Source organism: Dipodomys merriami, unplaced genomic scaffold (assembly GCF_024711535.1).
Source record: "Dipodomys merriami isolate MVZ:Mamm:240054 unplaced genomic scaffold, mDipMer1.0.p SCAF_16, whole genome shotgun sequence".
Taxonomy (NCBI): Eukaryota; Metazoa; Chordata; class Mammalia; order Rodentia; family Heteromyidae; genus Dipodomys; species Dipodomys merriami.
The window spans coordinates 2,552,366-2,566,922 of record NW_027202937.1 but is presented as its reverse complement, the minus strand read 5'-3'; the positions used below and the strand labels follow the sequence as shown (position 1 = coordinate 2,566,922).

At 35.2% G+C, this 14,557-nt stretch overlaps 1 protein-coding gene across 7 annotated transcripts in view; it reads right to left on the bottom strand.

Annotated features, from left to right (window-relative positions):
- Positions 1-14,557, bottom strand: part of Supt3h (SPT3 homolog, SAGA and STAGA complex component) — a 249,902-nt gene that overhangs the window by 96,511 nt on the left and 138,834 nt on the right. For all 7 annotated transcript variants that reach the window (XM_070023611.1, XM_070023610.1, XM_070023614.1 and 4 more), the window contains exons 4-6: positions 8,008-8,094; positions 4,799-4,889; positions 2,379-2,518 (exon numbers count right to left, since the gene is read on the bottom strand). In XM_070023611.1, coding sequence (XP_069879712.1) covers positions 2,379-2,518; positions 4,799-4,889; positions 8,008-8,094 — 318 coding nt within the window. The remainder of the gene's footprint in view (positions 1-2,378; positions 2,519-4,798; positions 4,890-8,007; positions 8,095-14,557) is intronic.

The following is a 14,557-nucleotide window of genomic DNA, read 5'->3' as shown; positions in this document are numbered from 1 at the left end:
AAAAAAATCCTTAATTTTATTTAATTTTTACTTGCTAATTTGGAAGGAACTTCAGAGGTCATGATCCTGAATCTCAACTATAGTTATACCAAGTGTTAGAAATTTAGGGTTAGAGAGAAAGTAGGGTAAGAGTTAATTAACTCTTGATAATGGACTATCAAGGCAAAATGAACACATAAATTCAGACACTTTTCATATTTTGTCATATAATGCTTAATAGTAATGAAGTAAAAATTATGAGAAAAAGTCAGACACACATTCATCAGCTACATAGGAAAGCACCAAGTGTGGTTTATCTATGCTTAGTCAATGTTTTGAGAAGAAGCTAGGGGTCCCAAGTGAGTTTTTATGACTATAAGCAAGTTTCTTTTCTAAAGTACATTTAAATGAGAGGAAAAAATACAACAAAGAAAGAAAACCCAAACTACGCTTGTTGGTAGGTCTATACCATTTTCATACATTTAATGGGAGAAGGTAGTACACAATGTTTCTGCAGCCATAAGTGATACTTAGAGGAAAATTAAATCACTGAATGATGCCAGGACTGATTATTCCACTGCACTTTAAAAGCAAGAGATTGCAGTCTGTGAATCCAAAGTGGTTTCATATGGACCGCTACAGTTGTGGTTTACTCTTGAAAGTATAACCTGTCAAATTAGAAGCAGGCAAGGCCTCTGCTTTTAACGGTTCCACTTTCTACTGTCTACAGTTGTGGCTATAGGCTATCTTTTTTTTTTTTTATCCAGTTAAATTCTGGTTGTTTTTTTTGAGGAGTAGAATATCAAAACGACTGTCTGTTATCTCAGGTTTTAGTCCTCATATAAGTTGAAAGAAGTTACCAATCAGGCTTGTAGATGAAGCAGACTTCTATTGTGACAATTGTTATCAACTACTAATATTCCATTATCCTGCTTACCACATATAATTACAGGAAAGTGGTATATGGGCCGTGTAAGTGCTTAAACTTATTCCACTCTGCCCTTTCAGATACTTTTATTGATTTTAACAAGTACCTCATTGACTCATCATTTTCTAGGCCTACTATCATGACTGTGGGCTAGTATGAGCTTAATGTTATAAAATGCTCCATTTTTTTCTCTTTTGCTTAATTGTGGGATATTCCTTAGGAAACAAGTTTGTTTAGCTGAGATTTTTCCCATCAAACCAACAAGCTATCTGTTCAATTTTATGTTTCATTTAGAGTTGTTCCATAAGGCCCATGTTTTATAATATAAAAATATTAAAAATAAAGCATACACAGTATTTGTTCTCTGTGTGATATACTATAAGTGAAACCATGCCACTAAATAATCATATCCTGTTTAGGCCATAATGACATCAGAAATTTATGTTTATCATCTGCTTTGGACAACTTAGCATGTTTTTAGCTCAAGGCAATGTTGAACTAAAACCATTTGCAGTTGCCCAAACCAAGATAACCACACATTTCTAAGGTAATTGATACCTAAAAGAACACTGCCTTTAGATCACAGTTCATGATCTAAGCATTGCTAATTCTTTAAAGAAGGTTGTTAAAGTTTATAAAGCATATATGTCTATTGGACTTCCTCCAAAATTTAACATGAAATAATTATATTTTTAGCATTCACAGACACTATGATGAAGTAGGCACTTAGCAAATCGTTTCAGAATTCTGGAATTACCCTCTCTTGCCCAATTTAAAGAGAAAGGGGAAATTGAATTGACTTTTTTTTTTTAATCACGTAAAGATATAGTAACAGTGGTGAAAACTGTCCTGTATTTTGGATGGTGCTCAAGTGAAATAAATCATTACTTTCATTTTCCTGAAATATATTTAAAGAAACAATAATTTCATGTATAGATGGCTTTTAAGGTCAATAAAACACATACAGTTTTCAAATCTATTGTGAAAACATATCCAGGCAATCCAAATATATGTCAGTAATTGTGTTAGTGATACAAAGCATGTAATTGCCCTGAGTACCACCTTGGCTAGTGAGTCCAATCATAACCTGCTGAAACACTCTGAAAAATAGCTCTTTGCAAGTTATGCCAAACAAAAGTGGCAAGTAAAAGCCTTTCACCCAAAGATAGCAGGATAATTTGGAACAAAAAAAGTAAATATCTGATTATAAACTAGCTTAAACAGAATAAAATGAAACCAGAAAATGTCAGATCCTGAGGAAGGAAACCTTGTTTTCAAAGGAGAAACAGAGAGACAGAGAACTGAGGCTGTCTTCCAAAGTCAACTGTGAGAGAAATTCCCTCTCTATACGGTTTATACCAGGGGATACTACTGCTATCAGACAAAGGACTCTCCGGAGGAGCAGCAACAGCATGGTATATGATGCTGCACTGGTGATTGTGTTACTGTGAAAAAGAGGAAAGTATCATACCTCCATTCTTTCTTGTTTAACGTCATCAATTTCCTCATCTTCAAACATTGCCAAAAGTTCTCCTGTCTGGTCAATAGAAGTGAGGAAATCCTGAGCAATTTTCTGTCTTTTGTTTGTATTACTACTTCCACTCAATTTTTCTTCATGAAGATAAGGAAAGAAAAAAAGAGATGTTATCCATAGGTTTCTATCAACACTCAACAGTACTTAAATAATGCACAGGAAATTAAGAACTGGCATTCTTTCAAACATTTTTTTGAAAGGGGGATTCTTGCATCTAAAATACAAGTGGAGGATTTACAGAATTAAATCATTCATTCTTATTACAAACTGACAGAATAGAATCAAATAATTACCACAGTAAGGATGAAAGGGCTTACTAGAATCCTTTATAAAGAGGAAAGGTTCTTGGATTAGTCTATCAGTGCATCATTATCAACGTACTTGGATATGCACTTAATAATTTGACAGGTTTTCAGTCACTATTTCTTTGAGCATTGTTACATTCTCTCTGGTCTTTTTTCTTGCCTTTTGATGTACACATTATGCATATACTGATGTAAGTTAATGGTGTTCCATATTCCTCTGAAGCCTTGTTAATTTTTCCTTGGCCCTATAAATATATTACATTTTCTTAAAAATCTTTTTTTATTTAGTCTATGATCTTAAAACTATGTTTAAACATTTTAAATGATAGTATTTAACATACAATTAAATGTATTTCTCTAGGGAAACCTGTCAAGCTCCTTACACAGTCATTTTAGAAGTCATATTTAGGGTTAGATATGTCTCATCTGAGTATGTACCTTATGACTTACGCCAACTAATCTATAAGAAGTTTTAGTATACTTTTTACAAGACATAAAAATTAGAACCTTTGATGGAGATAAAAAAATGTTTTAAAAATGTTTAAAAATGATTAAGAAGATGGCATCAAACCAACATGATGTCATTGGACAGCTAAACTGCAGTCTTAGCACTCTGAGCTTGTGTTGAAAATCAGCACCTATAAACTATTCAGTGGCAGGCATGTATCAAGTGTTTTCACTAAATTATGTTGAATTCTCATAAGATTCCACATATTAAGCAGTATAATTTCTTTCTGATATACAAGAACACTAAAATAAATAAAGACAAACAATAGCAACAACTAAAAAGAAATGAGAACACTAACTCTTTAGGTACCACATAGAGAAAGCAGAGAATTGGGAATGATTGGAACACAGGTCTGTTTTGGTCCTATATTCTTTATGCATACCATAAGAGGAAACATTAAAATTTATCTGCAGAACTATTTTCCATGTACTAAGTTCTATGAGAATTGCTAATATAATAGGTGACTGTGTAATAAATTTGTTCGTAATATTTTATGTAAGGGGATTTCATGATGAATGTAACTAGTTCTCTTTCAAAGTTTATTTACTCTAGTTTTCTGAAATTCTTCTTAATCTAGTAGTTTAACTTATCAGTATACCTATTAGCAATGGATGCCATTACATAATGTCTGTTATTAATAAAAACACATTATTTCTAAAAAGTGTATAAATTAAATAAGTTCTACACTTTAATCTGATCAATACTTTGATTTAGTAAGCATTTTTAGTACTTACATATTTGCAGCTTAGCAGTTTGATTTTGCAACATTAGTATTTTTTCCTAAACATTCTAAAATAAAGAACTGAGTGGCTAAGTCAGAGAAGGAAAGTTTTCTACTTTGTATTATGACTTTTGTTAGATTTTTAAACAACACAGGAATAACAGACTAGAATGAGGTAACTTTATATCATTAATCATATCAGATTCTTTTTATGGTAAATTACCAAAATCTACATGAGCCAGTTTCTAAACTATATAATATTTCTGGCTCTCTTCATCCACCACAGAAAAATTCCACTTACAAAAATCAGTTATGCACTCAATCATCACAATTTTTATGGTTTCATAAAATAGTATACATTATTAACAGAAAGAATTAAAATACCAAGTTCATATGAAGTAAAAAGATTAAACTGTGTACTTACATATTTATGTATATATTTGATAGTTACTTTAAATACTTTAATTTCAAACATTACTACATATTCATTCAGATATATATCGACATATACAAAACCACATATATGTGTATATATGTAGAGATAGATATAGATAGATAGATAGATAGATAGATAGATAGATAGATAGATAGATAGATAGATAGATAGATGTGTGTGTGTGTGTGCATTTGTATACATTGAACCTCATGTATTCTACCTCTCGAGCCATGCCAGAAGTGCTTTTGTGCAATGTGGAACTCCAGATCCTCCTGCCTCTGCCTCCAAGTGGTTCTATGGGTTTATCTACATTGACACTGAAAAATTGTGTCATCTAGCATAAGTATGTCATCAGCCCTTGTTTATTCAGTGCTTTGTTTTGGTTACCTTCTAGAAGATCATCCTCATCAATGCCTTTGACAATCTTTGATTTGTAGTCTCGGATAAACATGTACTTTAAAAGTCTTCTAAGTTTTTTCTGTTAAAAATATGAAATGAGAAAATGATATACATATTTATACTGAAGGACTATTGTGATAACTAAATTTATTAAACTCTTCTTGAGCATCACTGAAATATAGAAATCACTAATACACTGAAATCAAAATGTGATCATCAAGTTAAACATAATAAAAACAAAAGTACTGTAGCTATACAAGTATTTGTAACAGCACTTTTCTCTAATCCAGACTTTCCTATATTACAATAATTACTTTATGGTATGTCTTAAGAGTTTAAAAGTATTTCAGAGTTTTTGATAAATACCACATTCCCCATACTGATTACTTATGCTGTTGAATTATGTATATAGTTTTCAGATGAAATTTTATTTAAAATGATTTATAAACATCTAGACAATGAGTTCATAACAAATGCTTTTCAAAGACAAGTAATGGCTTTCCTATAGTTTTGTGAGAATATTTATATTAATCAATTAATCAGAGACTAAGTCTGACTATATAATCCAGGCTGGCTTCAAACTTGTGATCCTCCTGACTCAGCTTCCAGAAGTTTGGGATTACAGGTACACCCTATTATGCTTGGCTTCTGGGAATCTATCTTTTCACTAGAAGAGTTCATTTATATGTGCTATTTCAGGAAAACAGTCTATAATCTAGGGAACATTTTTGTGAAACTCATAGTTAACAAATGCCAGTTAGGTTTTAATAACGGCCTACTTTGCAGCTTGTTTTAGGAGAGCCCAATATGATTTTACTACAAACCTGATGGGTAACCCTCCTCTGCAGTTTGTTCTCTGCTTACACCAAGAAAGTACTGCTACTGGTTTCTGACCTTTAGGTTTATGATTTCTCATCATAGCTGAAACATATATTGCACCTTAAAAAGGCTGTGTGTGTGTGTGTGTGTCTGTGTGTGTGTGTGTATGTGTGTGTATTCATTTATGCTTGGCCTGGGACTAGAACTCAGGGCCTGGTGGCTGTTCCTCAGTCTCTTTGTGCTCAAGGCCAGCACTCTAGCACTAAAGCCACAGTGCAACTTCCAGCTTTTTCTGAGTAGTTTATTAAAGATAAAAATCTCATGCACTTTTCTGTCCTGGCTAGCTTTGACCGGCAATCCTCAGAACTCAGCCTCCTGAGTAGCTAGGGTTATAAGCATGAGCCACCAGTACCTAGCTCATCTAATATTTTTGATAGACCTGAAAGAGGAAAAATGTAATCACAAGGAAACCAAGGTTAAAAAAAAAAAGTACTGGGAACTCAGCAGGGCCAGAAGTAGAACATGACCTGTGCATCTCAGTTTTCACTTGTAAAACAAGAAAAGAGCATGGGCACATGCCTGTGTGGGGATTCCGGAGAAAGCTCGGGAAGCTGCTTAGTGTGGTGTACAACACAGCAGGCTGTGAGGAATGCTGGAGTACAACTACAGCTATTAAAGAAACATTCCTGCCCAAAGAACTTTTGCCACTTTTTTTTCTCTTTGCTCTGATTCCATTTGGCATTTTAATTTTATTTTGTCTGATATTTTATTTATGCAAGCCATTTTAAATTCTTTTTGGAATGGCATATAAGTAAAATTATAAGAAAATGGGTGACTATCATTCTGGTAGAGTGCTCTATATAAATAGCTTGTGTTGTGCATTCCTAAAGTTTCCGTAGAATGAAGGTTTTGGCCTCCCCAACAGGGCACGAAGAAGAGTCGGTGTGAACTATTAAATTCAATCATTTTACCTCTACTGGTGAAAAAAATTGACAAGATATTCTGCTTGTTCCCCAGCTGTCTTCTTCAGACAGCTCAAGGCCTTCTTTTTGCCTACAGCAACAATACTTCTCCTACACCACATGCTGTGATGGAGTCCTTGAGGTCTATTGCTCTTCAAGAATGCCTCAAGTATTCAATAAATGTCACCAAGTCTTGCAAACTCTTCCTCATTATGCTCTCTGAATTCATTTTTCCCATTTCCAGAGCTACCATATTAATCATTCTTTGCCCTAATTGGTAATAGAGCATTTTGGTTAGCCTCCTTCCATTACCCATTCTACTTAGGCCTGCATGAACCTTACTGTAGTCAGAAACTTCCACTTCAACATTCAGCCTCTACATCTAATCACAAAACCTTGAAATTCTGTCTTAAAAATGCATCTTCAGATCAGCCAGATTTACTACAGTAGATCATAAGCTTCTTGATTTAAAGCTGTAAATCATATCTTGATAGTAAAGACATTGTTTTTTCTTTTATATATCCTTTTTATCAACTAAGAGTTGATTGAAGCCAGGGGTGATGGTAGCTCACGCCTGTAATTCTAACTATGCAGGAGACTGAGATCTGAGGATCAGTTTGAAGCCAGCCAGGGCAGAAGAGTCCATGCGACAATAAACTACCCAGAGAAAGCTGGAAGTGGTGCTTTGGTTCAAGTGGGGTAGAGCACTAGACTTGAGTAAAAGAAAGCAAAAGAAGCTCAAGGACAGTGTGTCCAGGTCCTGAGTTCAATCAAATTCCAGGACCAGAAAAAAAAAAGGTTGACTAAAACATGTAAAATAATATAAACTATTTTAACTAGCTTTTCATGGAAAATTGATGAAATTAGACACAAACACCAATTTTATATTTTAATACCAAGAGTTAAGAGACTAAGAAACATACCAAAAATTAGAAATTATAGTGTCTTCATGATTTTAAATATTCATCTTGACTTCTTTCTTTTCTATAAACCAATGTTACAGAGAGGAAACTTTGTAAAGTTCAATTACCATATGAAATTCTGTAATCATGTTGATGTTAAGGTTCACAGTGAGCAGACAAGTAAGTATATCACTGAGGCAATACACCATTTATGAGAACAAAGCATACAGTCAATAGCTATTGAACACTAATTAGTAATGAAAATGTCATCAGACAAATAGAGATTACCCAGGATTGTTGGCAGCTTTTTGTCTAAGTGCTATTTACCCAGGTAAAAACAAATATCCATTCCTTTGTAGTAAACGTAGTTTGTTTTGTAACTATGAACACTGAACTTTTCATCAATGATCATGATTCCAATTTGAATACGATATATTAAAGGAACATAGTTTCCTCATGTAAATTCAATTAAGCTACAGGCCTAGCACCTAACATGGTGACATTGTTTTGTTACCTTATCTTTTCGTATCAAGAACAGAAGATCTTCAGCAGAGATTACTCTTGCTCCCCTCAGTTGGGAAACTTCAGCAGCTTGCTGCAACTAACAAAGGAAAGTCAGGATATTTTTCCCAGTAATATAAATTAAACATAGTATAATCATGATTCTCAAGAGAGAGAAATATACTAAGAGTTAAAAACCTTGAGGAATAATCCAGTGATTACAAAATTGCTTTTAAAAGCAAAATGTCCTGTTTTGAAATATTCTAAAAAATGCAATTAAATTACTTCACAAGCCCACCTGTAACTGATATAACAAACAGATATCCTTGATTTCTCTAATGCAAAATAAAAATCATACACAGCTTCCAGAAATACATTAATGCACCTGAAAATAATTTTATGAAATTTTATCCTTCCTACCCATGTGAGCAATGGTTTCACTCAGTATCACTAGTTGAATAAGTATATTATTAATCTGAGCTCCCATGCTGGTATGATTTGAAATAGGCCCATTCAGAACTTAAAAGATCAACAAAAACAGTAGCTGTTTCTAATATCCAAAGGAAAAAAAATACTTTGAGTTTTGGCAAGTCTTCAGTGGTTAAAGGATTCAGTCCATAAATCATAATACTGGACTGCATTAATTTCTTTCCACACTAATCATATGCACACAAAAAGTTAACTGTATCTGGACTGTCCAATACAAAACATACTGCATGAAAAGTTAGATTCCCCCTGAAATGTTCATCTGGTCTTTTCTTTATCTACAGAGTTAAGAGTTTTTAGGAATTCAGAAGCCCTAGAAACACAATCTTACTTGAAAATGACCTGGAAAATAAAAGAATGTGAAAAATGATAGTTGTATTTTTTTGGCAAAGGCAAACTCAGCTTCTTATTTTGATTAGTTGGAAGGAACATAAAATACGTCCATCTGAAAAAAATAAAGATGCTGGAGAAAAACACTACAAAAAAATGTTCCAAATTTGATCAAACCATGCTGATTGCACCAAACCAATTCTATCCAACATAAACTATTCCAAAAATATTTACATATAAAAGCTGTTCCTGAAGGCACCCTTCTTGGAAAAGAACAAATCTAACACACATTCTTGAGTTAATCTTTTAAAAGTGACATGCTGCCATCTTAACAATTATATGAAATTAAATAGCACATTTGTACTAAAGAAATTCTGCTTGAATATTTAAGCAATTTTGCAAAGTTAGCTTCAAATCTTCTTTAAATACACAGACTACAAAATAGACTATAAACCTCCCTATGTGTCAGCTTTACCACTGATTTCCTGGATACTGGTGGTTGGTATATAAACATAATTCTACCTAAATATAGAAATTTAAATTTAACTGTGGACCATTTAAAAGGAAATCTTGGGGGGAAAGTTTTTTAAAAGATGATGCATCTACTCAAAAAGAAACCTGACAGTTTTCAGCAAGCCTGAGCACATTTTTTCTAAAGTCTGAAAGTATATTAGGAAACGTACTTTTATATCCCTTTTCAATTAAAAACATTTATATCACAGTCTAAAATACATGTGATTAGTGTGGAGAAGAACCTGAGTTACTTATGCATCAGTCTAGACACACAGAGAGAAATCCGGAAACACTAAATTACTCAATTTTTTTTCTTAAATGAAGAACGGAGATAATCTGGAGGTCCCAAACCACTACACAAGGCATAAGCAATTTTTCTTATGCTGAGTAAGAACATTAGAAACAGGCATTCCTAAACACTTTTCCCAGTTAAACACTGGTTTACCCATACTACAGATATTTTCTCTCCAGATATAACACTCTACAAAATGTCACTTCTCAAACACATTAACCAGAAAAAGAATGACAATGGAAAATAAAGACAGAACAGTTCTACATTTAAATCACATTTTCAATACCAGTTGTCATATTTAGTAGGAAAAGTCTAAAATTTTTATTTTTATTATCTGATTTTCTAATTCTCTTAACCATTATAATGCCCTGACTGGCACTGGCATTGCTAGCACTCTCTCAGATGCCTTGGCTCTGCCCAGTTCATGTGTGGGAAATCAAAATATCTCTGTGTGACTTCATTAGGACCTGTCATTCTGGTGGGAATCCATGCTCCCAAATCACCTTTCCCAACTCTGATCTTTTGTTCTCTACAGGGGGGGTTCATTGGATAATGAATGTAATACATACTAATACATATATTACCCACTGGCTTATAAATTCTAATACATATATTATCAACTGGCTTATAAATTCTTTTTAGCTAGGTCTGCATGCAAAATCCTCTTTCTATGAGATTACTGTAAAGAACAGAATAGAGACTTTGGCAGCACAGATTGACATACTGTGCAGCTTAAGATCTGCATATTTAATACAAAAATAATACCAGGACTAGAAAACCAGTGTCACAATGTTCTTTAAACCTTCAGTGTCAAAGGAAGTTGATTCTGTTTTCTAAGAAATATTTCATTTTCTTAATTCATGAATATTCTAATTCATTATTTACTGCAATCAGTCAAATATTTCTGGAAGTACTGGAAAAAGTACATTATTTCATACACACACACACACGCACACAGACTTTGAACCCAGGGCTTGTGCATGCTAGGCAGGCAGCTCTCCCACTTGAGTCACATTCATAGCTCTGAAGTATATTTGCATTCTCTTTCAGGTGATCAGTAGTTTTGGCTATTAATAATTAGCAGTCTCACTAGTAATAATACCTATTATATATTGGGCACTTAATACACATGGGGCACTGGGTTATGGTTCTTATAAGTACTAAATTGCAATTTTAAAAATTGTATGTAAGTTTAAATGCATTTAACACTGAAATCTGCCTAAGTTCCATAAAGCTGGACTCCAATGCCTGCCACCACTATTGATCACATTCAGTGCTTTTAGTTGCTCCATATTTAAAATAACATAGTATATATTTCAGCTTTAACTTTTATTATGAAAGGCGAACAAGACTTAGATCTTGGATTTAATTAACTTCTTTTTCTCCTCTTGATTGTACCTTTAAATTACAATTTTTTTTTTTTTTTTTTTTGTCGGTCGTGGGGCTTGAACTCTGGGCCTGGGCGCTGTCCCTCAGCTCTTCAGCTCAAAGCGAGCGCTCTACCACTTGAGCTACAGCGCCACTTCCGGTTTTCTGGTGGTTTTATTGGAGATAGGAGTCTCACGGTCTCTCCTGCCCGGGCTGGCTTTGAACCGCGATCCTCAGATCTCAGCCTCCTGAGTAGCTAGGATTACAGGCGTGAGCCACCAGCGCCCGGCTTAAATTACAAAATTTTTAAATGAAAAACCAATGTCAAACATTGCAATTAGATAATATTGAAAGTAGCTTGGCCATGATAAACAAATTTCTTTTTACTCTGTTTTGTTTTGTTTTGTTTTCCTTGTAGTTAATAATTACCTCGTTGCTTTCCACCTTATGTTTCTGTGACCCCAATACTTCACAGTGGATCTTCAACATGTAGACTAAGGGAGCATTCAAACATCCTTTGGCTCTTGTTTTAGATCATTATTCACCTCATTAAATGGTTTTGTTGTTTTTTAAAAATTTTTTTGTACGTCGTGAGGCTTGAACTCTGGGCCTGGGCACTTTCCCTCGGCTCTTCAGCTCAAGACTAGCATTCTACCACCTGAGCCACAGCACCACTTCCGGTTTGCTGGTGGTTTATTGGAGATAAGAGTCTCACCAACTTTCCTGCCCAGGCTGGCTTTGAACTGCAATCCTCAGACCTCAGCCTCCTCTGTGGCTAGGATTACAGGCATGAGCCACCGGTACCCAGCAATGGTTAGTCTTAGATGATGGAACACATTCTCTGGAAGTTCCCATATTAGTTCTGGAGTGTAGTTCTAATTGCTGCTTTAAATCCTTATCTACCAAAATCAACATCTGTGTCACCTTGGAGTCAGCGTGTTTTGACTGTTTTTCTTGTGTATGGGCATGTTTTCCGGCTCATATATTTAAATCATCTGTAATTTTATCTGAGATAGCAGGGCTGATACACAGGCCCCTGGATTGCTATGATCCTTTAAAGAATAATTGTTCTTTTTGTACTTAAGTAAAATGAATTCAAACTGAAATATGTATTTACCTTCTCTGTGGTAGGCTGCAGCTGAAATGAGCTCTGACAGAGCTGACAAGAGAGCTGACAGATAGCTGAACAAGGGAGGGTCCCTTGGGAATAAATTAACACCTATATGCCTGCAAAGGTATTTATGTTCCCCTTACCCATCATACTCAATTGATGACCTGGATGAAAATAGAATTCAAGGTTAAATATCATTTTCTACTAGAAATCTGTGTGCATGTATATGTGCATGTGTATGTGCGTGTGTGAGCTCCAGTCCTAAGGCTTGAACTAGACCTGGCCACTGTTTTAAGCGTTTTTGCTCAAGACTAGTACTCTACTAGAGTTGCAGCTCCACATCCAGCTTTTTGTTGTTTATTTGGAGATAACGAGTTTCATGGACTTTCCTGCTTGGGCTAGCTTTGAACTTCAATCCACAGATCTCAGTCTCCTGAATAGCCAGGATTATAGGCAAGAGCCACCAATGTTTAGCTTATTTTCTCCTAGGATTTTAAAAACATTGCTCTACTGTCTTCTAGTATAAAACGTTGGTATTGAGTAGTCTTTGTAGTTTGATTCCAAAGCCTTTGTATGACTTTTTCCTCCTTGGAAGAATGTCTATTATTGCTCTCATATCTCAAATTCTAAAATTTCATCATGCAGTGGCTTGATAAAGGTCTTTCTCATATATTCTGTTGGGGACTCATAGAGATACTATAGGCTATGCATTCCTACTTTTTACATCTGAAAAATTTGGGGGATTACTCTGAAAATTTCCTTCCTTCTGCTTTCTAGGTTCTTCCTGTATGGACTTGGCCCTGGAATCTCTGATCCTACAGACCATTTTTTAGTTAAACTCTCCAAAGCATAATTCTATCCTGCCAGTACTGTGAGAGCAGCTGATTACCCTATGGTTGAGACAGGATATTAGGATAAAAATCATGCCTTTAACTTTCAACACATCTTTCTGTCTTTTAGTCTTTCCAAAACTTCGAGAGCACTGTTTTTCCATTTTTCAAGTTGTTACTTCCTTTGCTATTTCTATCTACTTTAAGCTACCAGATTTATTCTAACATCTCTCACATGCTATTTAATACTCTTCTTTTTTTCTTTGTCTTTGCAAGTTTGTTTCTTAAGTTTACTTTGCTATGATTCACTGGGGTCTGGAGAGAATTTTAACATAAGACATGCTGTATCAGAGGCTGTAACACTGTAACATTAGTAATACTGAATGAATGTACTAGACTGTTCCTTGTGTTCTCTGTATTATCTCACTCAACAACTCATAACATATGTGTCATCCACACATAAAAAACTGTGATACTAAGTAATAAAAGCTCAAAATCTAGCCACTGATCTCTTCCATGCTATTTCTTATTTAAATAGGGGAAAACATGACTAAATCAAACCTTATATTACAGAGAAAAATCTATGAATAAAACATCTATATTTGTTTTCTGTTTATATGGTACTGAGGAACTGAACCCAGGGCTGCATGCATGCTATGCAAGCACTCTACCACTAAGACATGTACACCATCTTGACAATAAAAATAAATTTAAAAATTCATATCTGGTCCCCAACTTTCAATGTACATCCTATGATTTTCAAAGGTCATAATGGTGTGGAAGCACTATCAGTGTGAACTGTGTTTGACATTTCTACCTCTCTGCAGGTTTGCCAATGTGGTTCTATTCTATGCTGGTGCTGGACAATAAGAGAAAGATACATTGCTCAGCTTTGAAACCATGGGAGGTGTAGGGAGCTGGGGCGAGACTCTGCCCACTCCCTTGCAGCTTTGAGGTAACCACCCCATATTAGACGGTGCTTGGCGGGACGCCTGAGCTTTGCGCGTGCGCGAGCCAGGTAGAGTCCCCAGCCAATCCCATGACACCTGGTGACGGTGAAAGGCAGGCGACCAACAATAGACCGACCCGCGTTCCTATTTCCCTATATAAGCGGCTATGTTTCGGGTGCACGCTCTCTCGCGCCCAAGCTCTCCCATCAACTAAAAGGCTCTCCAATAAAGCGTGATCTGAGAAGACTCCTGGTGTGGTGGTCGTTCTTTCTCGCTGGTCGAGTAGACGGTCGCTACAGGGAGGAACATCTGACAGCTTATTGAGTGGCTAAGCTATGCTTTAAGGATCACAGTTCAAAGCCAGATTGGAAAAGTCTGTCTCCAATTAACCAGCATAATGGCATATTGGAGGCATGGCTCAAGTGGTGGAGTGTCAGATATGAGAGAAAAAGCCAAGTAAAAGACTTGAGTTCAAGTAGCTGTACCAACACACACACACACACACACACACACACACACACACACACGCTGAACATTCTGATCTTCAGTTCTTCAATCAGAAACTAATGAGAGATAAATACAACATGAACTCCCAAAAAACTTCCTGTTTCTATATTCTGATTCCAGTATGTAACGCTGGGCATAGTTTGCTTTTGGTTCTATAATTAAGTATTTATATCAAG